Source organism: Passer montanus, unplaced genomic scaffold (assembly GCF_014805655.1).
Source record: "Passer montanus isolate IOZ18808 unplaced genomic scaffold, ASM1480565v1 scaffold1, whole genome shotgun sequence".
In the NCBI taxonomy this organism is placed as follows: Eukaryota; Metazoa; Chordata; class Aves; order Passeriformes; family Passeridae; genus Passer; species Passer montanus.
This window is the reverse complement of record NW_024356504.1, coordinates 23,426,000-23,452,050: the sequence shown is the minus strand read 5'-3', so window position 1 is coordinate 23,452,050 and position 26,051 is coordinate 23,426,000. Positions and strand designations below refer to the sequence as shown.

Sequence of the window (26,051 nt, the reverse complement as noted above, 5' to 3'; positions counted from 1 at the left end):
CAAAACTCTGCAGATGATAAAACACCTTCCTATTACCCTGGGAAAATTTCCTTCCTTAGCAGAATAATGACCCAGAGTCAGCTTCCCCACACTGCCTGGCCATTTGACTCCTGGGAAGAGCTGCCTTCCTCCTGTACAGCCAGCAGAAAGTGAGCAGAGCTGGGCTACCCACAGTGCCAGGTCACACAGCTGCACCTGCTCCCTCCTTCCACAGCCAACAGCCCCTCACAGGGAGTGATTTGTGTTCTAAAGCTGCAAGGTCTAGTTCATTAATTAAATCAAAGACAGACTCTCCCTACTTTCCCCTTCCTGCTAACCCTTCTGGAAAGCCTTCCCAGAGACTTTGTTCCTACCCCTTTCTGCAAATACCTACAGCCAGATCATTTTCTCAAGCTAATGAGAACTATTTTTCTTTTCTTCCTGCTTCCCTAGAAATGTCACCCCTCAGTTCTGCTCATCCTTTTCTCTTTTCATCAAGGCTGTAAACCACAGCTCCCTCCCAGCTCCCAGCAGAGTTTCTAACCCCAGCCCATTAGTGTTTAATGGAGAAGGCAATGGCAGCTGCAGTGCCCCACAGCCACCAGGACACACCTTTCACCTGGCCTGCTGATTCCCTGCCCAGGATTCCACCTGATTCCACCTTCAATCCAGGAGTGTCACCCCAAGCCCTGCAGCCCCAGCCTGCTCTGACATGGGTGATACACCCACGGGAGGCTGGATCCAACCCCAGGGCTAACATTCCCCCTCAGACTGGCACCTGCAGCTCCCAGACTGCCCTGCTGAGGGAATGGACAGCAGGAGGGGACCCTAAAGGGCTCCTTATGGGGACAGGGGAGCTCCCCACAGCTGCCTTTGTTAACTGAACCCCTGCAAGAGCACAGGGGGAGAGGCTGATGGAGAGGAGCCAGGCAAAGCTGGATCTGCTGGCAAACACCCCCATCCTTGCCCCAGGCTGGACCACCCACACCACATTCAGAACTGGTTAAGAGGAAAAGTGAAATTGAAGACATTATTGTCATCAAAGCGAGGAGAAACATCTGATTTGGAGGAAATCTGAATTCTGAAAGCTATAGGGGGAAATACCCACATTTTAATGTGCAAGTTTAAGGAGAAATTTTTGGGGGATGGTGACAGGTCCTAGGATTAAAATATTCTCCTAAATTGTTTCACAGAACTAACTGATCCTCACCAAATTAATGACTGACTGCTGCTTTTAGCCAAAGAAGCCACACATGTGGTTCATGTCAAAATGGGTACAACTCTGAGTCCAGGGAAAGGGGGAATCTGCTCCAACATACATGAAAGGAGACACTTCTTATCTAAAAGAGCCTTTTTTGATAAGAGTTTTGTGCCTAGAATAAGTCTTCTGCCCTATGGGAAGTTTTGCCAGCACACAGGGAAAAGAAAGCATCCCATGTTAAGAAGCAATCCAGTCATCCTGTCCAAGGGCACCTGTCCCTTTAAAAGAGATGATGACAAAATAGAATTTGACTTTTTTTTAAGAGATCCAATGAGTTTGTGGAAAAATACTTCCTAACTTGTCACGGCCATCAGCATACTGCTGTCAGTGGTGCTTTTATCTCTTTGCTTTAAAAAGGCTGCATCCTGAGATGGGTGTAGGGGGGGAAGAGAAAAAGAGAAAGAAAAAGTTGATTACTGAAGTGCCGAAAAAAGAGTTAGTATTTAGCTGAAGGCAAAAAAATCCCTCTTCCTTGGGATGACTATCATAATTATGTGACAAACTGTCAACCTGTAGCTCAGTATCTGATGAACATATCTGCTGATTGTGAGGTGTGCACCCAACAAGGGTGGGAATTATATAAAAGACAGAAATAAAATGTAAATTCTGATGGCTGTCCATACATTTTGAATTTTTAAAGTTTGTGCTGACCTCCAAAAGCACTGAAGATTTAGCTGGATGGACTGGTAGCCCACAGATATTTCTGTGTACCATTAGGGAGTAATTTTTTATTTGAGTGTTTGGTGCTTTATCTATAAAATATACATCTAAAATATATAAGAGAGGAAATACAACGAGGCTGGGTTCTGGTATTTTCCAGAACTTCACTTTGGGGAAGATCACCAGGCCATCCTCTGTCAGTGCTGGGCATCCCTGTGCCTGTCCCTGGCAGCTGCAGCTCCCTCCCTGGCACAAACACTCCCCGTGCTGGGCTCAGAGGGAATCTCAGTGTGAACATTTTTGGTTAAAAGCACTGAAGCCAAAAGTGCAAACAGCCCAGTGAGAGCAAATACATCATCTGCAATGGGGGTCCGTGTGATCTGCTCAATGAGCTCTGCAAGGGGGTCAGTGCTGTTTGTTTTTTGGTAGGGGGAATATACTTTTTATCTGTTGTCACCACCTTGCCAGATCCTGATTTTGCAGACTCTCCCTGTGGCAGCAGCAGGAGAAGCTGCAGGAGCATGATCAACGCTCACTCTCTGCCTTCCCAGCAGAAGAACTGTTTTGAAAAGTCTGTAAGCTGAACACGAGCCTTTAGGGAAGGATTGGAGATAATAAATATCTAATGATAACAGGGGCTTATTACCTTGAGGAGAAACAACTTGCTCCCCTTCAGAGGCAAGCTGGATAACTATGAAATATCTGAGGAATTTTAACTGTAAAGTGTCTCTGTGAGGTGAGATCTGTCTGTTTTTCCCCCAGTACACCCAGTATGACCTCAAGGCTTCCATCTTGTTAATGTAACAAATGACACCATTTTCACTGGGCCAAACTGTCTGGAGCTGTCTGCAAGAGAGTGAGAAAAATTGTGAAGGTAAAACCATCCCAAAAGGCACATAAGGCTGGGACGGAGCTGAACTGGAAATAATCCACTTGAAGAGCACAGAAAACACTTGTTTTTCCCCACAGCCCTACAGACGACCCCGTATTGCTGGTGGGGAATTTCCACTGTGCACAAATGAGGTGGGAAAGAGGATTCTTCATTTTGGAGGAAACTCATGACTAGATGGTAATGAGGAGGGACTTTTAGGGTGCTAAAAGAAATATTGCAGGCTGTTATATGGCTCATGACTACATGAATCTGGGAATATCCTGGTGCAGACCCTGCTTTGCAGGTACTGGTCATGAGGGTCATTCCTGAGCCAGCAGGTGAGAGCCACAAGCATCAGCATGGCCAGTGAGTGATGCAGAAAAATCTATCCAAAGGCATTTGTGATAATGGAAAATAAATTGGATTGGTCCGGTTCTTCCTTGTGGGTTACTTGAGGCTTAAAAAAGACAGCAGCTATAAATATGTCATCTGAGTATCTGGAATTTGATTTAATATGTCACAATCTGTTACTTCATTTCCAAGAAGACTTAAAAAAAAATATTCAGAACTACAGCTTCAGAGTCCATTGTCATTTGCTTTAAGGAAAATTTCTGTATTTTAATCTTATGATCCTAGAAATGATTTTTGCAATTTGGTTTTTCTGAAACCAATGAAACATTAAGTTGGCAGATGGTGTGCAGGCTCAGCAGAGATAAAAGTTGTGTGGCTGTGCTAGGAATACAACACAAGTGTCCTGGTACATTGTGTTTGGAGGAGTTTTTTTATTTGGGTGAATTTTCTTAGATTTTTAATGCAATATAAACCCTGTAGGCATATCTGCATCATCTCTTATAAAACCATAAGGAAAAAAAGAAGCTTCTCTTATTGCTGACAAAGTTTCTGAGACTGGATGACTGTCAAACAAATTTAAATTTTAAAATAAATTGCTTACAAACGTGGTACAGAAGGAAGATGCTTGATCCAGTGGACAGACTGGAAGCTGGGATCCCAAGAGCAAATGTCTGAATTCTGACAGTGACATCTGTGAACAATGTAGTTTTTCCTTAGTAAAATGAGTCAAAATCACAAACCAGGGTGTTTAAAGAAAGAAGAAAAACACATTGTAAGAAGAAGAATACATGTCATAAGGATAAAGTGTTATTAATTGTTGAGACAAAAGCCATATTTCTTTGCTTATTAAATGCATCAAAAATTCTTCCAAATCTCAAAATTTACATATAAATATTCTCAAAGCCTAATTCCCCAAAATATATTTCAGCCCTAGAATGAAATCTTGAAAACTCTGCGCAACAGGAAGATGCATAATTATACAAATGTTATTCAAGAAATGCTATACCATGTGCTGTTTATTTGTTTATTACAGGTCTTCTGCACTGTCACAGCTTTTAGGAGGGGCTCTCCTGAGCAGCAGTCACTGCCTGAGGACAGCAAAGGTTTCTATGCTGGGATTAAGGTAACGCCCATAGCCCTGAGTCACTGCATGGGGAATATCTGAAAATCATGATGAAGAAACATAAATCCTGATGGTCACAAGCAGTGATGCTCACTGTGAGAAAATGGCTTTCAGTTTGTCTGTAAAACACCCTGGAGCACCACTGGCACCGTGTGCAGGTGTGGACACTGGTGTGCCACAAAGTATGGGCAAAGCTTCGTGTGCTAGTAAATGTGCCCTGAACAGCTCTGGGGGTTTTGTGGGATGGGAAGACACTCTACAAACCTACAAACAAAGGATTGTTTATTTTGTTTAGTTGTAATTGTTTCATTACAATTCTGTTGTAACTAAACAAAGTGAAGACAAAATATTAATTTTTATCCATCATCCTGTTGCGGTCAGGCATTGCAAAACAGAAGTTGCTGAAGAGAAATTCACACTGAGTGCAAGGACCAGGTCTAATCCCACTCAAGGATTAGGCTGGCAGCTGGGCAGCCCAGGAGATTTTGGGATCTTCTGAGTATCCAAGTGTCATGCCTCCATCAAAGGGGTTTCAAACATCTGGCAGCCCATTCTGTGTGGTATCTGAAGAACAATTTCTGAGGAATTTTTTTAAATGTCAGAATTTTCCAGGGAGTGGAAATTCCCATTTCCAACTAGCCCTGAGTGCTGTTTCTGCTCTTTTCCCAGGACAATGGGCAGACAGAAAAGGCAGAACCCCAGCTCTCTGTCCCAGGGGCAGGGGTCTCCAAACCTGTAATATTTTATCTGCAAAGCAATTTTTCTTCCTGCCATAGCAGGGAAGGGGAATTGGAGAAAACTTGCAATTATTTTGCACCTGGTGCAGACTACAAACATGGGGTCCTTGACCATGAGGCTGTGCCAGACTTTATGCCATGCTATTCCTCCTACTGCACTGGGGTAGGAGCTCCTTTAAACCAGGGATATTAAAAATTAAATAAATTCCACAGTATTATTTTCAGGCTTAATAAAAGCTGGCTTTCTGATTTGGAAATGAGAAGCAATTGCACATTATATATAGGCACTGCAAACATTTTCTTAATTGCCAAAAAATGTTAAAAGCAATTTTACCTTATAAAGTTGAAGATCGCTATTGCAAAATTTATTATTATTAAGGAGATTATGATAAAGATTATTATTATTTTGCAAGTAATATCTTAATAATTGGTTAAAACCACTTCAGACTTCACAGATGTCAGTGTTGCCTGATTAATCTGTCATCACTCTTGCCTGTCAAAATTAACTTAAAGTTGTTTTCTTATTTCCAGTTTTTACCAGAATCACTGGAAATTGCAGAGGATGGCAAGGAGCATGTTTTGACTGTCCTGAGCACAGTACCCATTGCCTGTCCTGGGCAGGATGATTCCTGTAAAATTACTTTGCAACTAAGTACTGAGGACTTGGGTAAGAGCTTTGCATATTGACATCTAATCAATGTGATTGCTTTTTCTGTTATTTCGTTTACAATGAATTCTAATAGAAAATATCATATATAAATAATACCAAAGGGCAGAAGCCATAAAATCAGCAAACTAGGCCATATTTTTATCTGCAGAATAAACCAGCTGAATATATCTGACAGATTTTTGAGAGAAAAAAACCCCAAAGCCATAAATATGACTAGCAATAACCTGAACAGTAGTCTGTTGAGATTTATGGATGAAATAACTGAGAGTAGAAAAACTTATTTTAAATTCCAGGAGCATAAAATTCTACTTTTAGGTTTTGGGTTCTTTTGTAGCAGGAATGTTCTTAGGTAGAATAATTTCATTAATTATCAATAAAAAGCTCCCCTGCAGATTTATTATTCAGTAAATGTGTAGTGAAGCCTTTTTTCTTTCTTTTGCTGGGTTATAGTTTGTGTCTAACTTAATACAGAAGGAAAAAATCATTCTTGTGCTTATGTATTATTCTCTTTCTAAACATTTAGGGGTTTTTTATTTTGCTAACTTGAAAACATTGACAATGTCACTGAGAAAACTCTTGCCCTTTTATTCAGTAAATGCTGTCTTCAGGTCAGTCAGGTGGAATACTCATCCTGCCTAAGGGTGGCACGTGGGTATTTACTTTCCATTTGCACTAAATAAAACACCCAAGCTTTTTTTATAATAAGTCACTTATTTCTCTTCCATAAGTGACTCAATGAGAGAAATGTTTAGATAGGATTACAGCTGCAATTTCCCTACCCACAAAAAGCCAGCTCTAAAAAATGTTGACAAAATCCAGATAGGTCCTGATATATTTCTCTTTTTAATTCCCTTTCCAAGCTCTCCTCACCACCAGCCAAGTGCTTAGACAGAAGAAAGAAAAATAATTTAAATGGTATCATAACACAATGAACTTAAACTGAGCAGCACCTTATGGTTCCAGCAGCTGTGCTGGCTCTCGTGAGTGCAGTACTTTGCATTTCTCCATGGCTCAGTGCTGCTCTGTTCTACACACTGCTCTTGGCTTGGAGTCTGGGCTGCTCCATCAGGAAGGCATCTCTGAGCTCATGGGAGTGGATTTCCTTGGATAGCCAGGAGGAGGAAAGGCTTCCTCACACTGAGGGACTGGGATGTCAGGGCTGGTGTGTGCTGGGACATCCCCACGGACCCCAAACAACTCAGACACTGAAGGTCAGACAGGAATTAGTCCCAGTAAAGGCCATTTGTTTAACTCACATTTTCTTGGGAATCCACCAAGGCTTTCAGAGTCTCTCTGACACTGGGAGCGTGGGCTCTCAGGTGGGGGAGGCTGAGCTCAGCACATTGGACTGGGACTGACTCCTCACCAAGGTCTCCTCCAGTCCCACAGTGAGCACTTGACTGGAAGAAAGAGAGGACACAGGACTTGCAGAAGCAGCTCTATTTTCAAGCTGTCAATGGGCTTGATGTGTTGGTGCCAAGAGGTGCCAGGAGGAAGGCACAGCTCGTCCAATTAACTCATATTTGAAGGAAGTTGTCACTGAAGTGGAAAATTCCTGTTAGTTTCGATCAACTCATTTTTGCAGCTTAAGCTAAACCCAGCTCCAGCCCTGGGTTGCTCCATCCCGAGGCTGTTTCCTGGGATGACACTCGGGCTGTTATCTACTGAGCTATCTATATATACTTAAGGCTGAGGATCTGCTGCTGGGTGTCTGCACAACCACATTTGCTCTGAGCCTTTATTGTCTTTAGGCTCCATTAGTTTATCTGAAGGAGCACTGCGGGCTTCTGAAAAATGTGTGCTGGCCACAGTGCTGGAAATTAAAAATAAAAACCATTTTAGCTGCGATTCATTTATACCGAATAAATTAACTGACAAGCTCCTTGTCTGGCTGAATCCATATAACTACACTCTTGTGCTAATTATGTAGGGAATAAGTGATAAGAAAGCTAATTACAAGCACAGAAATATCTCTCCAAGTTCAGACAATATCATAATGAACGGCAAGGCACAGCAGAGCCACTGGAGTTTGGCTTCTGTTAAGTTTATCGCTACTATTTTGACAAGATGATTTTCTTTGATTTTAAACTTTTGTTCTGGGTTTTGAGCATAGCTCATGGGGCTGTAATGGCAGTAACTATTCCTCATGGAAACCTCCAATTTAATTGAATCAAGAACCTTGAAAATGAGCCAGGACTTTTCTATAAGATGTGATGTGAGACAGCCTTTAAGGATTTGATATGAGAGATAAAATGCCATTAATATCTGTAGATTTTAGTTCAGTTCCCATAGTACTGTACAGGGTTAATATAAATTATATTTAATAAGATTTTTCTATAAGGGATAAGACAGTGATAATTTGATTGTGTTAGAAATGCCATCTTAAAATTCTTTAATGCCATCTCTAGAAATTATTAAGCAATTCTACAAGTGGGAACAATGGTATAAAAATCACTTATTTTAATATCAGAAAATCACTTGTTTTCATCTCAGATTGATTTTATGGCCACCATTTCTAGAACTTTATTCTTATCTGATGATAATTAGTGGTCTGGGACAGAAAACTAAGTATTCCTCAAGAAACACTGTAAGTCCTGAAATCAGCATTTGGATTCTGGCTGGCTTCAGCAGGACCAGTTTCATTTCCTGCCAGCCAAAGGATTCATGAAAGCTTGAGTGGCTTCTTGATAAGAAAATGCACACTGTATGTAGTGCACTGCAGATGGCTCAGAACTAAATGCTATCATAATTCAGTGTGTGTAAGGGAAAACACACCTATGGAAATAAAAATCCAGGTTTTCCCTTCACCTGAGACCTCAGCAGAAAGGGTCAGGACCTGAGAGAAGGGGACACTGCCATTGTGGCTATGTGTGGAGGTCTCTTTAGGAAAGATATGATGTGCAGTGCCATTGCCACACTGATTTTGTCACCACACATCATTTCTCTACCCACCACAGATGCTGACATAACCAGTATCTAAACAGCTTATTATTTTTCCTCATTTTTTTTAGTGAATTTATCAGCACAATACTTCTGCAAAGGACACAAATAAAACTATCATTGTTTTACAGACTGGGAAGCAAAACACCATAATGTAACTAAGCCAAAAATTACAAATACAGACCTGCTGCATTTGCCTTGCAGTTGTGGATCCGTAGTTCACCAAAAACTTACTTGAGAACCCTCCCTTTTCACATCAAAACACCTGTTTATTTTAAATTAAATAACTCCCAGCAGACACCTCCTTATACTCCAGACAGTGAAAGATAATTGTTTTCCAGAACACAGATTCATCTCTTTCTTTGTCATGAGAACGACTTGTCTTCATTCCCTGGGCATGGACCCATAAAGATAACACTGTCATCCCAGAAATATTAGCACCTGTGGAAAAATAGACACCACTGAGTTTTTAGAAAACTTTGGGGATAAAAAAGCAGCACAGTGAAGAGTGCAGAGGGATGCCAGATTCAGTCAGTCACAACTGTCTTCATGCAAAGCCCATCTGGTTCCAAGGTGTTTTGGTTTGAAAAAACAGGTGTCTGCTAAGGAAGGCAGGAGCCTTCCTTCAAATGGAAAATGTAAACCCCCTCCATCCAAATTATTATAATTTTGAAATTAGGGGGTTCTCAGGCAAAGATATGGGAATAGGAATAACAGTTCTTTACTAGGACAATTAAAAAATTACCAAATGCAATAGTAACAAAACAAAACAAAACAAAACAAACAAACAAAACCCCAAACAAACAAAACAAAAAAAAAAAAAAAAAAACCACAAAAAAAAAAACCAAACCACTGCCAAAGTCAGAACATGCCCTGATACCCTGTGGGTCAGGGTGGTGGCACAGTCCCATCCCATGGTGTCTCAGCCCTCCTGCAGTGCCAGCTGTGCTTCTGCTGGAGCAGGGATCCTGCACAAGGCTGGAGTTTTCCTCTGGAGCTCCAGGGCTGCTGGAGATGGGCCTGGTCTCCCTCTGGGAATGCAGGGCAGAAGAAAGCTGCTCCTCTGGGAATGCAGGGAGCAAAGGCTGCTGGGGTTTTCCAGGGTCAGATTATATCCAGGTAGGAATGCTTGGCTCCTCCCCTGGGCGGAGCATCTCCCAATGGGATTATGGAATTTTATCAGCCATGAACAGAAGAGATCTTGATTGGTCATGGAAGAGAAAAACTGCCCAATGAACAGAAGATAACTGTCCCATCTCTAACAGACAGCAATAGAATACACAGCCCAGCTAAATCTTTCAGCCTTGGACACAAGGTGTCTGTGTCCTGGAACGGGAAGCGTTTCTGTAGAACAGAGCACGGTACGAGCGGCACTTTGGGTGACTCCTGTCAGACTCTGTGCTGGTGTTCCCTGCAGGCAGCCAGGTCCCAGGGCCCCCAGACATCGCCCTCTCGGCCTGCCAGGTGGATCTGGTGCCGGAGCCGTGCTCGGGGAGCAGCTGTGCAGCGGCCACGGTGACAGTGACAGCCGTGACGGACTTCGCGCAGGACGGGACCCACGTCAGCCGCGTCAGCGCTCGGCCCGCCGCGCCAACGGATGGGCTCTGGAGGGCTCACACACCCAGGGATGTGAAGGTTAGGCCCTGAAATCAGTTGGAAAATGCGGCAAATCTAAATGAGGGGCTTTTCTTTTTTCCTTTCCTTTTTTTTTTCTTTTTTTTTTTTTCCTTTTTTTTTCCAAAGAAAATGAACAGAAATGGTGGCAGAACATACTAACACATCTAGACCTGTTTTGTCAGCAAACTTGTCCTGCCTCCAGCCAGGAATTGTGTCTTCTGCTGAAATCATGCAAGAAGGAACGGAGCAGGAAGGGCCACATGGATTTGTTTGTGCTAAACTTTTACTTAGGATGTGTGAGGCTGTGGAGAAAATGGGAGAATTCTGAGACACTTCATATCACACAGTAAATCCAAATGATACAGCTGACCCCAGATCAAAAAGTTGTTCAAAGAGAAGTTAATTTTTTTAGTCTTCAAGACCATCATTCTAAAAGTTTGGTGTGCCAGACACAGGTGGGCATCTAAGTGTTTCTGTGTCATGGTTTAGGGACATTTTGAAATACAGATGATGCATTGCTGCAGGTGAGGAATGTTGTCAGGAACTGAAGTTCTATCTTCACCCTCTAATTCATTTATTTAATTTCACCCCTGCTCCCAAAAGCCAAGTTCTGCCTTGTCACTGAAAGACTGCACAGGGATATAGCAGCCATCCTTCTTCCCTGCTCCATGGATCCTGGTAGAACTAACTGAAGTGCACCTCTGGGCTCCTCATGGGCAGGGAGGGAGCAAAGAATTAACAGCCCTGGCCAAGAAATCAGTCTGTCAGGATGGGTAATGGAAAACCATTGCACTCCATCACTCCCACCAATATCACTGGGAGCTCTTCATATCACAAATCACTGCACAAGCCGGTCCTGCATTTTTGGGAGCTGGTCAGGAGAGCATTCAGCCATTAGAAAAACACCCTCTGGAGCAGACCTGGCAGTGTGGGCCCAGCTCTGCCTGAGATTCAGGTGTTAGAGCTGCAGAGCCCTGCCTGCACATCTGCTCCCTGCAGGGCACCAGGGCTCTCTCAGCTCCTCTGTGACCCTGCTGGTGCCCAAGGGCTGATGCAGGTGAAGATCTCTGCAGCTGCAGTAGGTCCTCTCCTGTTTCACCCACATACTTAAAGCAGTGTGATTTGGAGCCTCCTCATCAATATCTGATCAATATCCACATCAAATAGATAAATCAGCCATTCTGATGCTGTAACGGGAAATCTGAGGTCAAATCAGGGGACAGGCAGCTACTACTAAAACAAGCTAATGTTACTTAATTACAGCATACCTTTTTACCATACTTCAGGCATTAAAATTAGTACAATTTAATGAGCACTCTATTCTCCTGGTAATTTCAGTGAATGATCTGCTCCTTAGCAAAAAGTTTTAATAAAAAAAAAAAAAAAGAGCCTTTACCAGATAAAGGAAGACATCGCATCAGGTGAACAGGAACACTTTGAACTCCCTCACTGGCTATGATTAAACACTGTTCTTGAAAGCAAAGCCTATTTTGTGCCCATCTGCAATCATGTTTCAGAAGTCAGATTGTAGTTTGTACTTAACCCATGAATCCTGCCCCTCATGTTTTGTGAGGAGCAGTAATGAAGGAAAACTGCTGTGTAGACTGTATTCATTACACATTTCATTTTAACTAGGTCACAGTTCGAGACCTCCCAACAGGAAACTGCTACTCTTTCACTGATCCACACATTATCACATTTGATGGATGGTGAGTATTTTACTTTGAAATAATTTGGCTCAATTACTGCAGTTATCAGTTTCTGGATGTGGCATGCATTTGGGTTTACATTAGAATATCAAAAATGCATTGAACAGGTTTGCTTACAAGGAGGAATGTTCTCCTTCAACAGCACAAATGCTTTCGTTCAGGCTGTGTACTCCTTTTAACAAAAGGACTAGAAATGGATTAATCTTTGAGGAGCTATGGGTTTGAATCTGAGTAAATTTTACAAGACAAAGGTCAGGTTCCAAAATGTTCTTCAAATAGAACCATCACTAGTGGCTTTGTGAGGGTGTCTGCACCACAAGTTGTTGTGTCAGTCACACCCCAGTGCCATCCAAGTGACACATTATGTCACCAGGGCAGCACACAGGGAAACCTTTCAAGGAGTTTAGCAACATCAGCTGCAAAGTCACTCATCAGAAGGATGCTCTTGATTTCTTCTGTTTCCAGAGCTGGTTTATGTCCAGCTGGAGTTGACAATCATAAACACGACCAAAAAAACCCATAAAGATAGCTCTAATGTCTCAGATAAAGAAGTGCAGAAATTATAAGCAAATATAAGGAGAAGAATGCAAAAATAAAGTTGTACATCTTCCTGTAGTGTCCAAATGTCCTTCTGTATTACCCAGCAATGAGCTGTTTAAAGAGTTACTGAGCCACAATGGTGCCTTTGTGTTTGACGGCCTGAACTGTACAGAACTTTTCCACATTCAACTCCCCTAATCATTCATGAATCTGTTTATCCCAGCTAATTGGCACCACTGAAAGTTTTTCAAATTTGCACCTGGCACATTTGATCCAATGTTGCAAATATTTCAGATGACATTCCAATTTTGTCATTCTGCCATTGACCTCCTGATGGCACAGACAATGACTTTGGGTGCACAGCATCCACAAGGACTTGGCAGGTGGGAATTTCTGCTATCCTGACATCCCAATTTCAGTCCAACATGCTCTGGAGGTGGCATCTGAAATTATATCAAAGCTGGAGAAATCTGTTGATGAAATGTGAGTAAGAAAGGCAGTGACTCCATTAAAGGTTACACTTCTGCTGCTAACAAAGATTTCACTTCAATTGGGCAGTCTGAGATAGGAAATTAGCTCTGCTTATCCATGGTTTCCCAGTCCCCTTTCTGCTTTGCTGAACAGCATTTAAACGTGACCAGGAACTTATTCCATACAAGTTTGGGTGCTTTTCTTGCTTTGGAAGCTTCATTAGAGCTGCATGAGGTTCAAAGATATTCCCATACCTCATGTAGCTGCAATTATTTCAGCTCTGGGATGTTAAACTAGATCAGAGTATTATTTCAAACCTCTCCATACATTTATATTCTAAAATACACCCTTTTGATTTAGGGCTGGGAACAGGCAGTGATCTGTCAGACTGTTGTGTTTAGGGAGTTACAAATAGCTGAAAAGTACCTCTTGGAATGGGGACGCCCTTCCGGCCATGTAGCACATTTTTACATTGCTTCCGTGGGAGAACAAAAGGTCTAAAACCAAATAAAGCAATTTTATTTGAAGAACTAATTTTTTAATCCTATTGTTGATATCACACAGAAATGCTTCTAAGCAATTTATGTTCTGTTTTGGCCCAGGGAGTTTGGAAAAGCCCATCAGTCTGTGTCATCCTGCCTCAGAGTCACACAGACTGGAAAGAGGAAAAAACCAGGATCAGCTTGGCCCCTCAAAAGCTGCACGTTTTTCCTTGTGGACAGACATTCATCACTGCTCTGTCCAGTGCAGCTTTAAATGAGCCACGCTGATGGGGCTTCGTCCATCTCAATAACTAGGTTATTTCCCTAAGATGTATCACTTCTTGATATTCAGCCAAGTTTCTTACCCATCATTTCACAGTCCCATTACTCCTACTTATATTCTCATTTATTATTGTAAATAATTTCTCTTTCAATTATTATAATGATTAGGCTACCTTATTACACATCAGTTAAGCAACTTCTCTAACTGCCTATCCAAAAAAGTGTTACCACGTTAGCAAATTATTTTAAAGCTCCGTCTTTAAGGAGTGAGGAAAGCAATTCCTGCTTCTGTCCTGGTACAAAAGTACAATCTGAAGGCAAAGGCTGACTCAGAGATCTGGAAGGGAAGCATTCCCATCTTTTCATGGAAGGGAATGTCATGGGAAAATGTGTTTGGAATGAGAACGTTTTCGAGGTTTCAAAATGTAAACTACAATCATTAAAAATTTAAAATTTAACTTCAATAAAAATAGCTATTTGAATGAATTTGGAAAATTGAAAAATTGTACAAAAATCAAAAGACTGGAAGTGTTTTTCTTATTGGCAGTACAATTTCCTTACTGAAATGGCCACTTCCAATGTAATTTTAACTTCTATTGTGATGTTTCCAATGGTTTTAATCTGACACAGTGAGCTCACGTTACATCTGAGGTAGTCAGCTATTCATTAGACAACTGAAATACCCGACTCCCACTCCTTAATAACACTCCCCTTTGCTGTGCCTCCTGCTAATATGTGTCTGTAGGAATATTTATCTTGTAATCTTTTCATTCTTTTCACCAAAGGCAGTGACTGAAAATCAAAGAAGAATGTGTCATATTTTACAGCATAAGCACAATCAATTTGTGTATATTGGAGCGTAGATGTGAAATAACGTTAATTATGCCAGCTAAAATCCAGAGAGAGCACTTCCTTTTATAGCAAAGTACCTTCTAAATTAAACAAATGTGAAAGCCTGGTAAAGCAAAAGTATAGCCCTCATTACTGGTTATGGCACATTATAAATATAAAAGCTTTTCATGCCATAAATCGCAGATTCTTAAATATGAAGTACTAGCTTAAAACTAAATATGCAGAAAATCCTTTTAGGGCAAAGTAAAAAGGGGAATTTCTTTTGATATAAAGGGGAACTATATACATCATTTATGTTATTTTGCATTTTACCTAACCAAAAAAGGTTAAAAGATTTTTCAGATTTCTCAAAAATTTACACTAATCTATATTATCCCATCAATATTATCTCCAAGGAAATGGCACCATTTGCTGGTTGGCTTTAATGGCTTTCATCATAGGAGCCCTAGCTAAGTCCTGGGCATGAGTAGCCCTGCCAGGTGCTGGGGTTTTGATAGTCTGCAGCAGTTTAGGTGTCCCCAGGCATCCAGTGCCTGCTGAATATAACCCAACATCTGCTCTGAGAGCAACATGATGGGATGAACACTCTGAAAGCAGAGAACGTCCTTCAGCATCACCCAGCTCTTCATAAGGTCAAGCCTACCATGAAATAGTTCCTAGTAGCAAAGAAAGAAGGAGCCTGGAGTGCCATGCCAACAAATCAAATCGTCTGATGGCAAAGCTGTTGTGGAAAATCTTCAGGAATGACCACAAAAAACACTGAATAAATACAAAGGTAAAGTGCAGCTCAGTGAAGTGGAAGTGCAGGGTGTGAGTTAATTGAACACTACTAGGGAGTAGTAGTTTACATATGTCTATATCCCCTTCTGTTATGATTTATTTACGCCATCTCTTATGATTTACCAACAGAAATTATTCCTATAGAAGCTCACTGCCATAACCAAACAGGAGAGAGTGTTTTATAATTACTGGACAAAGAGCATAACTCGAGCTGTGACTTTGTGCCAGGACAAGAACTTGCTTCCCCCTTGGAAAACAATCTAAGCACACAGAGGGGCTGCAGACTGTCAGGGGAGCAGGGTGGGGAAGGCACTGTGGAGGCAGATTTACACACAAGCAGTGGTGGATGGCTCACAAGGAACATGCAGAATTCCCCTGTGCAAGAGCTGCTCTAAGCCTACTCCAGGCTTTTAGTACTACAGGCAACTCCAAGGTTGTCCAAGGAATCATTATCACAATTACAGTTGTACAAACAGCACAAAAGTTTACCTGACTACATCCAATTATCCATTCAACTGATTTGAGGGAGCCTGAAAGCTCTAATTTAGGCACGGTGCAGGTTTGTGCTGTGCAATCTATGCCATGACTTAATTGAAGGACTCAGAGTGACTTCCAGGAGGGTTGGATTGGGTCCACTGTCAGTGATTATTAAGCAATAAATAGCTCCCCTGACTGCAATGACATTTATATGCATATGCAAAAAGAGCCTTCCTTTACCAGACAGAGATTATTAGTCTGGGTACAGCCAATCTGATCCCTGATTTCCCATCAGCCTCCTCAAAAACCTCTCCTTCTAAGCTGATCCTGTAGAAGGAAACTGTGGAAGGTGCTCTCATAAAATATCCTCTTTCTCCCCCACAAAGACATCCAAATGGAGCAAGTACTAGAGGTTTAAAGAGATTATCTATTTTCTATGTTGTCCTTAGTTCTGATCAATCTTAGCAGCAGCATCTATGCAGTGTAACACAGGATTTATATGTCTGATTAGAAAATAGGATGAAACAGAACCATTCAAAACCTTATCACTTTATGGCCAACCTAAGTTTTTCAAGATGAAAGATAAAGTCAGATGTGTTTTCTGTGAGAGAAAAGGAGCTGGAGTTTAAATTTTTTACTGTGTTTTAAGCTACAAAGTTATCTATTGCCTTTTTTTTTTTTCTGAAGAGGAGCAAAACACAGAAATATACGTGAAAAAGTCACAGTTCACAAGCCATTTGTTCCTCTGCTTAAGAAGCATTAATGGCCTGAAACAATGTGGATGTTTGTATGCCACTGTTTAAAAAATAATCCTGTCATTTAGCAGAAGCATTTTATACATTCCTTTTAATGTTTTTTTATAGTAGAAAACAATAAAGTTTATTATTATAAGCCTATAGTTTAGTTTCCATATTAGTTAATTTCATAAAAATTGAGTTTAAAACTAATCACAGTGCCTTAAAAGAAAGCAGAATAATCCATTGTTTTTAAAGATGGAAGCTGTTGGATTATAGGAAGAAAATATCAACAACATATATTAAGTATATGGCTACTATTTCCTTTTATATAACAGAATAAAATAGAGTGAGAATGAGACAAGTTTATGGGGTGAGAGCACACAGAACAAGCAGAAGAGGGTCCTCTCACAGGCTTCTGCTGTGGAAACCACAGAGGTTCCAGACAGTTCATGCAGAGGCCTTGCAACCTTGCAAACTTATTGAAGTATCCTGCTCTTGTCTCACCCAGACAGAGAAGGGATGTTCCTTATAGAAAAGAATGAAAGTCCTAAATTGTTCCCCATGCTGATTGCTGATCCATCGAGTGTGAAAGTTGTGCTTAGGGGCAAGTCATTGAGGGGGAGGAACAAACTTCATTTTAAGTGGCTTTCAGCAGAATCCCAGATTTTCACAGGAAGCCTTTACCTAGCCACAGCCAGACTTGTAAAATTCGCTGATTAGTCACAGAAGAAGTTATTTGAGCACTGATTTCCCTTTGAACCTCATACTCTAAAATCAACCGGTTAGAACCAAAATATATTTATTAAGACCTGGAGGCAGGAAACTTCTTCCCATTTGCTTTATATCAAATGTTTACACTTTTTATCCATGCCCATTGCCATGGCAGCAGCTGGGACACAGCTCCTGCTTCTCACAGGAATTCTTAGGCACTTCCAGCTAACAACTGCCGCGGCATTCCCTTGGATACAGACCCTGAGAAACTCTTCCCCACCTGTGCACGGCTCCCTCCTCCAAGGCCAGCCAGCATTGCTCTACTTATGGAGCGCTGCTGTACGAGTGCCAGCAAACTCCCAACACGGGGGCGTGCTGAGGGTGTCCAGCCCTGTCTGTTTTTGTTCCTTCGTGGCTGCTCAGGCGCTACGACAGCCACAAGGTCGGGACGTTCCTGCTGTGCCGCGGCGCGTCGCGGGCGTTCGAGGTGCACGTCCGCCAGTGGGACTGCGGCGGCCACCGCTCCGCCACCGCCTGCAACTGCGGCCTGGCTGCACGAGAAGGGGGGGACACCGTGGTGCTGGACACCTGCAATGGCCACTTGCAGGACAGCAGGCCCCAGCTGAGCATCAGAAGCACCGAGGCATCGCCGCAAGTCAAAATCCTGAAGTCTTACGGAGGCAGGAAAATAACAGTACGTGCGGGGATGGCTGAGCGCTCTCGTGGCGGTTGTGAACATGCCTTTAATATTTCTGAATTATCAATGAAGTTGCTGTGAAAATATCTGAAGCTATCAGAGCACCTGCAGCCAAAATGAGAGGCAGGGAAGTAGCTGGTTAATGTGCTGGTTTAGCAAACTGTAAAACCAAACAAAAAAAATACCTCTGGAAATTTTTTGGCGACACAGCGGAGCTCTGATAGCACTGCTTACTCTCTGCAGCACTCCGTGTTTGCTTATGCCAGGCACTACCCAACCACATCACATAAAGCAAATTTCTTTGCAGAGCTCAAGGTATAAATATGCAAGGAAAAATCACAGGTAGCAGAGTAATGGAGTTTTTGAGTGGAGCAGTAAGACACTATTAGTCAGATCCAGAGAGCCCCCAAAAGCTATGAAAATGGGTTGTAAATGTGCAACATTTGCTGTAACATAAAGCATTTGCCTAAACAAATATATGGCCACAACTTACTTTGCATAAGTATTGCTTATCCACACTAATAGACTGAAATCACTGGAAAAATAAGAGCAGGCTGCACCAGGGGTTTTGGTAAGGAAAAGAGCTGCAAATTATGGCCAAGAAGATAATTTTATCCCAGAGTTGTATCATCAAGATTTATTGCCATGAAATGTTTTGGATGAAGATCGGTCCACAGCAGAGCCAGAATGATGCAGGAAGTGCCTGTGCTTGGCTCTCCTTGTGATCTCGCTTGGAATAGACCTCAGGAAAGCAGTAATTGAAAGTCTGTTAATTATAGAATAGAGGAAAAGCAGGAATCAAGCTGTCATTTCATTTTGCAACTGAATGCAATATAATTACTGTTTTATTACCGGGATAGTCTTAGCAAGGAATCCCTTTTCTCATTTTCACCTGAGGTAAAACGCAGGGAAACAAATCAGGGCAGACTGGGGACACAGTGTGAATCCCGCTGTGACATGAGTGGGAATCTACAGGAGCTGTGCAGCAGTGAACAGGATCCCTGAGCACACCTCCGAGTGGGGTGCATCCCAATCCTCCCAACTTGTCCATCATTATCCTCATGCAGCTCAGGAACTGGCTCCCACTGGCTCCCATGACATTCAAGGAGGATCAGAATGCTTCCAGCAGGCAGTCACTAAATAACTCTGCAAACTGAGGGCTCAAAAAACCTTCTTTGAAGCCTCAATTAGCAGCATTAAATCCAGGTGGGATGCCTTGCTCAGGGCAGCAGGATAGGAAAGGGTGAGAGCCCTCCAAACTCCCAAAATAAATCCACACCTGGAAGTATTAATCTGGACAGCGCAGAAGACTGAGCAGCTCATGCAGTTCTGACTGCAAGGGTTTTACATGCAGCCCTCTAGAAAAAGCCTGAAGTAATGGGGAACAAAAATAGGCAGAATTATAATTTAGTGAAGCCAAACTCTGAGTAAACTCTCGATTCAAGCACAAGAATAAAAATATGAGCTCGTTATGCCTTCACAGGTATGACTGGATCTGATGGGGAGGAACTTCAAAGACCAGAAAATCCCCACCCAAAATAAAGGAAAACAAAGGACATTATTTGGATGAATAAATTATATCTAGGCAGGGGCCACTTAAAAAAGGAAAATAATTGTTTTGAAATTATTATAATGAGATGTTTGCAACTCAAATGTATTTTTTAAGATTAACTTGGATAAAAAGAAAGTCTTAATGCTACTTATCAGGATAGTATGTTCCTGTCCCTCTCCAGACCCAGATAATTTTCAAATAGTCTTTTTTACCTGTAAAAATACTGCAAACAAAAAAAAAAAAAATCAGTTGAACAGATATTTTCTTTTTGCTTTTTTTTTTCATTTTATTATTTGGTTAGTAAACCAATCTGAAAAATCCATTATCCACACAGTTAGTTCTTGTTTTGAACCCTGCCAGGTTTGGTTTTTTTTTTCCTTTTAAAGGTCAGTGTAAGCCTACCACTAGTCCTTTAATGAGAAAATTGCTTTATCCACTTTAAAACACAATCATTTTCTGGATAATCCAGCCTTGGAAAATGAAACAATTGTTCAGAAGGAAGAAAGATATTTTTCAATCTTGGCAGTTTCTCTGAAAAAAGTTATTATTATAAAATTATTAATATAAAAGACACAAGGGTGGCCTTATTCTCATGGAAGTCACCTCAAAAATTAGCTAGTAACTTACCACTGGGAAAACTTTAATGGATGCAAATATTAATTTAAGAAGAAAGTACTCATGCAGTTATATATTTATGTGATGCTATCAGATATTAATGCCATGGAATCTGAAAGCAAGCTAAATAATACCACAAATAGATATTTATAGTGTTTCTAAGTGATCTTAAATTACCTCTGCCATCGCCAACATCCTGCTTTGAAATGTTTGTTTATGGAAAGAGACATTTTTTATTGCATAAAAAACTTGGTAAGAGCTTCAATTCACTGGGGCTTTTTTTATTTTTTTTCCCTACCTCTTCAGATCCTGTTCCCTTCTGGAGCATTTGTTCGAGCGGACCTGAGCGAGTGGGGAATGGGTGTGACAGTGAGGACACCGGGCAGGGACTTCAACAGCACGCGGGGCTTGTGTGGCCTCTTTGATGGGATGGCTCACAACGACCTCAGCAACGTGCCAGAGGAAGAATTCATAGAGCAGTGGAGGTACAAAGCCACAGAGATCCCTCCCAGGAGATGCTCCTAGCAGTGTTCCAAGTGGCCTTGATGGGTTTATTTCATTCCAGACTCCCCTAACGGCCTGACAGAGAGACCTCCTTAACCTCAGGGAGAAGCCTGAAGTCCCATCTCCATCCTGGCAGCACAGGGGCTTAATTTTCAGTCAGCACAAAACACATCAGCAGTCACCAAGAGAGAAGCTTTATGTTCACAAGTGATGCCATGTTAACAGCTGTGTTAAGATCCCTCTCAGCTGTTAAAAAAAATGCAGCTCTCACCCACACTTGAAAATGTAGGTAGCTGACAATAGGGATTAATTAAGGGTTTCACATTTCTCTTGTTCTTTCATTCCTGAACGCTAATTACAATATGTGAGTATAGATTAAATGTTACATTTTGACAAAGTCTGGTAATATATGTACCATGCTGAAACCTAATATCAACTCCACTAATGATGACAGTGAGCTCTGAAAACTTGTGCTTTCTGGGACAGATGGTCTGGAAACAGTCAGGGGTCTGACTCTGCCATCTCACTGTCACAGTCCCTATCCCTGTTCCTGTCTCTATCCCTATCCCACATTTTAATTCTTGTTGCTGAACTTCAAACGTGCCTAATAGGTGTTCCTACAACCAAAATGGGTTTGCTTATGTAGTAGCCTGGTTTGTGAAGTAAAGAAGGCAAAACACTAACATAGCACTTAATCTGTACCTGGGAGCTCAGCACAATTCTATAGGAGCAATGAATTTTTAGACTTCTTGCACTTCAGAAAACAAACAAGCACCTCTGCCATATTGTAGTTCTGTTCAGTGGGCCTAAGTAATGGCCATTTAATGTCTATTTTGGCCTGTCAATGTAAATTCTACTATTTAGAATTCAACAGCCATCATTAACATCCTAATAATGGGGTAATCAGTCAGAGATTGCTTCTGGGAAGGCAGATGGAGAAATAGCTTGGTGCAAGAACCAACCAATAACTCACTGCCCCAAAAAAGGGCTAAAAGGTCCTTAGGAGAACTTGCTCAAGCAATTTTGTTGAAAAAGGCTGGAGCTAAAGCGCAGTGCAAAGGAATTTATTTATGAAACACTGAGGAGTTTTCTAGGGCTGTGTGATGGAGATTCTTCAGGGAAGGCAGAAGCTCCTGCTAAGTGAGAAGGGCAGGAGGGGTGCTGAGTTTCATGTTGCACTACTCCCAAGGATGGATTCTCAAGGACCCCTCAGAACCTGGGTAAATAAACCAATAGAGAAACTGAGGTCACCTCCAGAGGAGACTGGATCATTCTCTGATCCACTCACAGAGGAACGGCCCAGTAAAAAACAAAAGCTAGAGGGTTCCTTTTCTGCTGCTGTTTTTAATTTCATTTAAAATAACCCTGAAAGTGTGCTAGGTTTTCTCCAGCACCTGAAGCTAGTCTGAGTGCCCACCATCTGGCAGTTCAGAGCTTTCCCTGGCTCCCACCTCTCTCAAGCAGCTGCAGGGCCCTGCATGCACAGATCAGTTTTACACACCAGCTTTCCAACACAACTTTTAAACAATAAAACAACATCAGAGCTTCCCAGCCATGAAATAGCAACCGGAGAAGAGATGAATTTTAAAACATGTGATTTAAGTAGGCAAAATAAAATCTTCAGACATTTAAAAATATACCAAGAAACCAGCAGAAATGCTCTTAAATTCTGGGTACTTTTTCTATAATAGCATCCAACTCAATTGGATGAAAAAAACCTTTTCTTTAGTTCTTCCTGGATTATAGTGGGTGGCTCAGAGGAATGATAGTCTGGTCATCTCATGCAGGGGACAAAGGGACATTTGAGCTCACTGAGGAGCAGCTGTACGTGCATGGCTGTGAGGAGGTTGGGGTTTCCATTCTTTCCACACCATACACCCCAGTTCTGTGGACAGGGGCTGACCAAAAGAAGGTAATTGGTTTCATGTAGGATGAACAGAGGATTTTGTTTCAATAAAACATCAAGGCAAAAGAGTTTCATTTTAGTGAAATTTTCATTGGTGTGTTAAGTTTTTGGCCTGATTCTGGACTATTTATTATGGTTGATTTTTTTTATTAAATAAATAATATTTACAATAGCTTCTAGTTTATGTAGTATATCAAAGGAGGAGTTACTTCTGCTGCCTTAGTCCAGATTTAAATTTACTTGATGCTGAGTCAGGGAAGCTTCAGGGGCAGATAACCCCTCCATTAGAACCAGAGGAATGGAGCGTGAAGGACACTCATTCAGACACTAAAATGTTTTGTCCAAAGGACAAGTCTCTCAATCACCAAAACCCTTTTATTTTCCTAGACTAGGGAGAAGTGCAGAACAGCTTGTTCATTTCCATGAGCATGGAAACCACTCTTTTGTCTCATACTGGCTCCTGCTGAGCCCACACTTTGGGCAAAACAGTTCTGTAAATGTTTGTGCTCATGTTTCAGGAGGAGAAATAAGTTCATTTTGCCAGTGTCACTGAGATGTTCTATTTAAAAGTTATGACTGTGTCAATGATCAAAATGGTAATATCAGATATGCCATTTAAAATGTATTTCTAACAAATTGGATAAAGGCAATTACAGCTTCCAACAACAGTATCTAATGTTTGGCTCCAATATGTTGGCGAATGCTTTCCCTTTCCTGAAACCCCAACATTTGGCTGCAAGACAAAATTAATGCCAAAATTATTTTAATTTTTGGTGCTCTTTCAAATGTGTCTGGTAATGACATGCTGCAAAATATTGGGACAAGAAACATATCCTTTCCTATGAAGCTCTAAAATTCCTCTTGTGCTGCACAAATAAGATCAATAAGAGATATGAGATTTCTAAAGAATCTTGAATCGTGGCTGTTTATTCAAACTGAAGTCTGTAGAAGTTCATCCATCATTAAAGACTAAATTTAAAAGGGGGAAGACAATCATCTCAGCTTATATGATGCCCTATGATCAATAGAGAATTGCTTTGTTTTGAAAGAAAAATCAAAGAAAACTCTAGTAGAAGGAAAGAATGAAATGAAGTATGCAAAAAAAAAAAAGAGGGGGGAGACATTTTAAAATAAAAAAAGTTAGCAATATACATCTTAGAGGAGAGAACAGGCACACAGATAAAGATGATTTTCATAATATAGGATTTGAAACAAATATGACTTTTTGTCATTCTCCAAGAGTTAGCTGTGTCACCCAAGGACAAATCCAAGGCCTTATTTCATGTATAATACACAAAGGATAACCTGCACCTCAAAGAAAGTCCTGCAAAGAGAAGTCAAGCAGTTAGGCAGTGCTCCAGCAAGCCACTTAAACATCTGGTATAAAAAATCTCCATGGAGTGCTAGAAAACACACAGGACAACTCAAGAAGGGCAGTGCAGAAGTGACTAAAGAAAACAGGTTAAACTTAAGTGTTTCTCAAGTACTTTTTAGATTGGGTATTTATGCTTACCCTACCCTCAGTGAAAGTTTCCTTTTATGATAGACTAATTTGTTGAAATTTTTCTCTTTCTAATCCTTTCCTATTTTTAAATCAGAATTCCTCCAGGGAAGAGTTTATTTGACAAGACTCCAGCACCCTCTGAGAGGAAGCAAAGGAAAAGTTTCTGCAGATGCCAGAAGGAGAGCACCAAGCCCGTGCCCATGGCAAACACAAAAAATGCTTTTCAGACTTCTTCCCCTGAGCCTTCTGGTTGCCATCATGACCATGTGGACCACAGCTTTGCAATCCCATATCTGGATGTTACATCTGAGTTTGTCACTCATGCAGAAGCAGAGTCAACTTTGAGAAAAGAGGCAAAACCACCAACCAAGGCTTTTGGTCAAAGATATTTTTCTAAATCAGTCCAAAAGCGAAGAAGCCCTGAGGTACCACTAAATCCCCTCCCACACAATGTTTCCATGAATAGCAGCAGTTCTATTCACTCTACCAAACCAACAGGAGACCTAAGGAGAGCAAAGAGGCAAGACAAGTATTATAAATACTCATCCTTTCACCCACTGCATGGCACAGCCCAGAGACACTCGGAGAGCTTGGCATATTTTTTCCCCGAGGACTACTTCGAAGGGGTTCGGATGAAATTCCCACTGTCATGGCCCACTCCCAATGGCCTGACTGCCACCAAAGCTCAGGAGATTTGCCACCAAATTCTTGCAAATTCCACCATTGGCTTGGCGTGTAAAGGCCTCCTGGCAAAGCACCTGGATGAGGCAATTGATATTTGCCTATTGGACCTGCAGCTCAAAGACGACGTGGCTTGGGTGAGGGCACTGGTAGCCCTGTTGGAAAATGAGTGTGAAAGGAGAGTGCTGGGGAGCAGGAAGGGAGAGCTCCCAGGTGGAAACCAGGGATCTGCTGCCCGGGAGGAGATCCTTGCTGCTCTCCGGTGCCCCGCGCTCTGCAGCGGCCGCGGACGCTGCGCGGAGCTGGGCTGCCAGTGCCGTGCAGGCCACAGCTCCCACGACTGCAGCACTGCCAAAAGTGAGTAAAGCCCTCTTTCCACATTGGCATTATTAGGCAGAACATCTGCGCCGAGTTGTTTGCTCCTCAAGCAGCGCTACCAGTAAGGTATTTGATGAATTAGTAATCGGGTTTTGACCTTGAAGAGCCAATCAAAATATCTGGTTGGCTGGTCCTTCGCTTTTTTTGCCTCAGTAACTTTTTAAAAATGGATTTTACAAGCCCCTTAGCAAATTGGTTTTGCAGAAGTGATTTTCTTTACATCTGATCTATCACTGGCATGCTGACAAGCAGGCTTCTCACAAAAAAGAAGAGCGTCCTGCTCACCTTGTGGTCAATAATCATGTAAACAGTGTAGAGATATGTCTCACTTCTTTTTTTTTCCTGGTCAAGAGAAAATAAAGTTTTAACCTTAATTTCAAACACTGTACTAGTAACAACACAAAATTAAAAGTGACAAAATGAACAAGTAACCCTGCCAAAGCCATCAAATAGGGTCAGTCTAGGGCCAGTCACCATGGCTTAGCTGAAACATCCAAATCTCCAGCCAGCTCCAGGAGCCCAGTGGCACATCTGACACCCCAATGCATTTATTATTAGGGATGGGATCACCCATATTCCTCACATTAAACATGACTGCATTGCATGGGTTTAAAGCAGTTAAAATATATCCTGACATCCATTTTTTTGTTAATGACAGGCTAAAATTTGAAGAATAATTTCCCAAATATGGGAGAATTAATTCTCTTTCACACAGAGAAAAACTGTCACCAGGGACTGAAAAGTGAGTTGAGCAATTTCAAAGCAATTGCCCAACATATAATTCAATGTTTAACTTATTTCTCTGTGATACAGAGGGGTTAGGGGGCTTGCTTAGGCCAAATTTTAAAATTTTATTTTGCTTTGGCTGAAATCTCTCAGATTAGAGGAAAATAGCTTCAATATGACCTTTCATGTAAAAGCTAATGGCACCTTGTCTTCTTGCTGTGACATCAAATATAAACAA

At 41.6% G+C, this 26,051-nt stretch overlaps 1 protein-coding gene across 1 annotated transcript in view; it reads left to right on the top strand.

The window, feature by feature from the left end:
* The window catches only part of LOC120502356 (von Willebrand factor D and EGF domain-containing protein-like), a 164,234-nt gene that overhangs the window by 53,243 nt on the left and 84,940 nt on the right, over positions 1 to 26,051 (top strand). Inside the window, exons 5-11 of the mRNA XM_039710115.1 lie at positions 4,156 to 4,245; positions 5,514 to 5,649; positions 10,010 to 10,227; positions 11,845 to 11,918; positions 17,674 to 17,944; positions 20,421 to 20,599; positions 24,123 to 25,066. Coding sequence (XP_039566049.1) covers positions 4,156 to 4,245; positions 5,514 to 5,649; positions 10,010 to 10,227; positions 11,845 to 11,918; positions 17,674 to 17,944; positions 20,421 to 20,599; positions 24,123 to 25,066 — 1,912 coding nt within the window. The remainder of the gene's footprint in view (positions 1 to 4,155; positions 4,246 to 5,513; positions 5,650 to 10,009; positions 10,228 to 11,844; positions 11,919 to 17,673; positions 17,945 to 20,420; positions 20,600 to 24,122; positions 25,067 to 26,051) is intronic.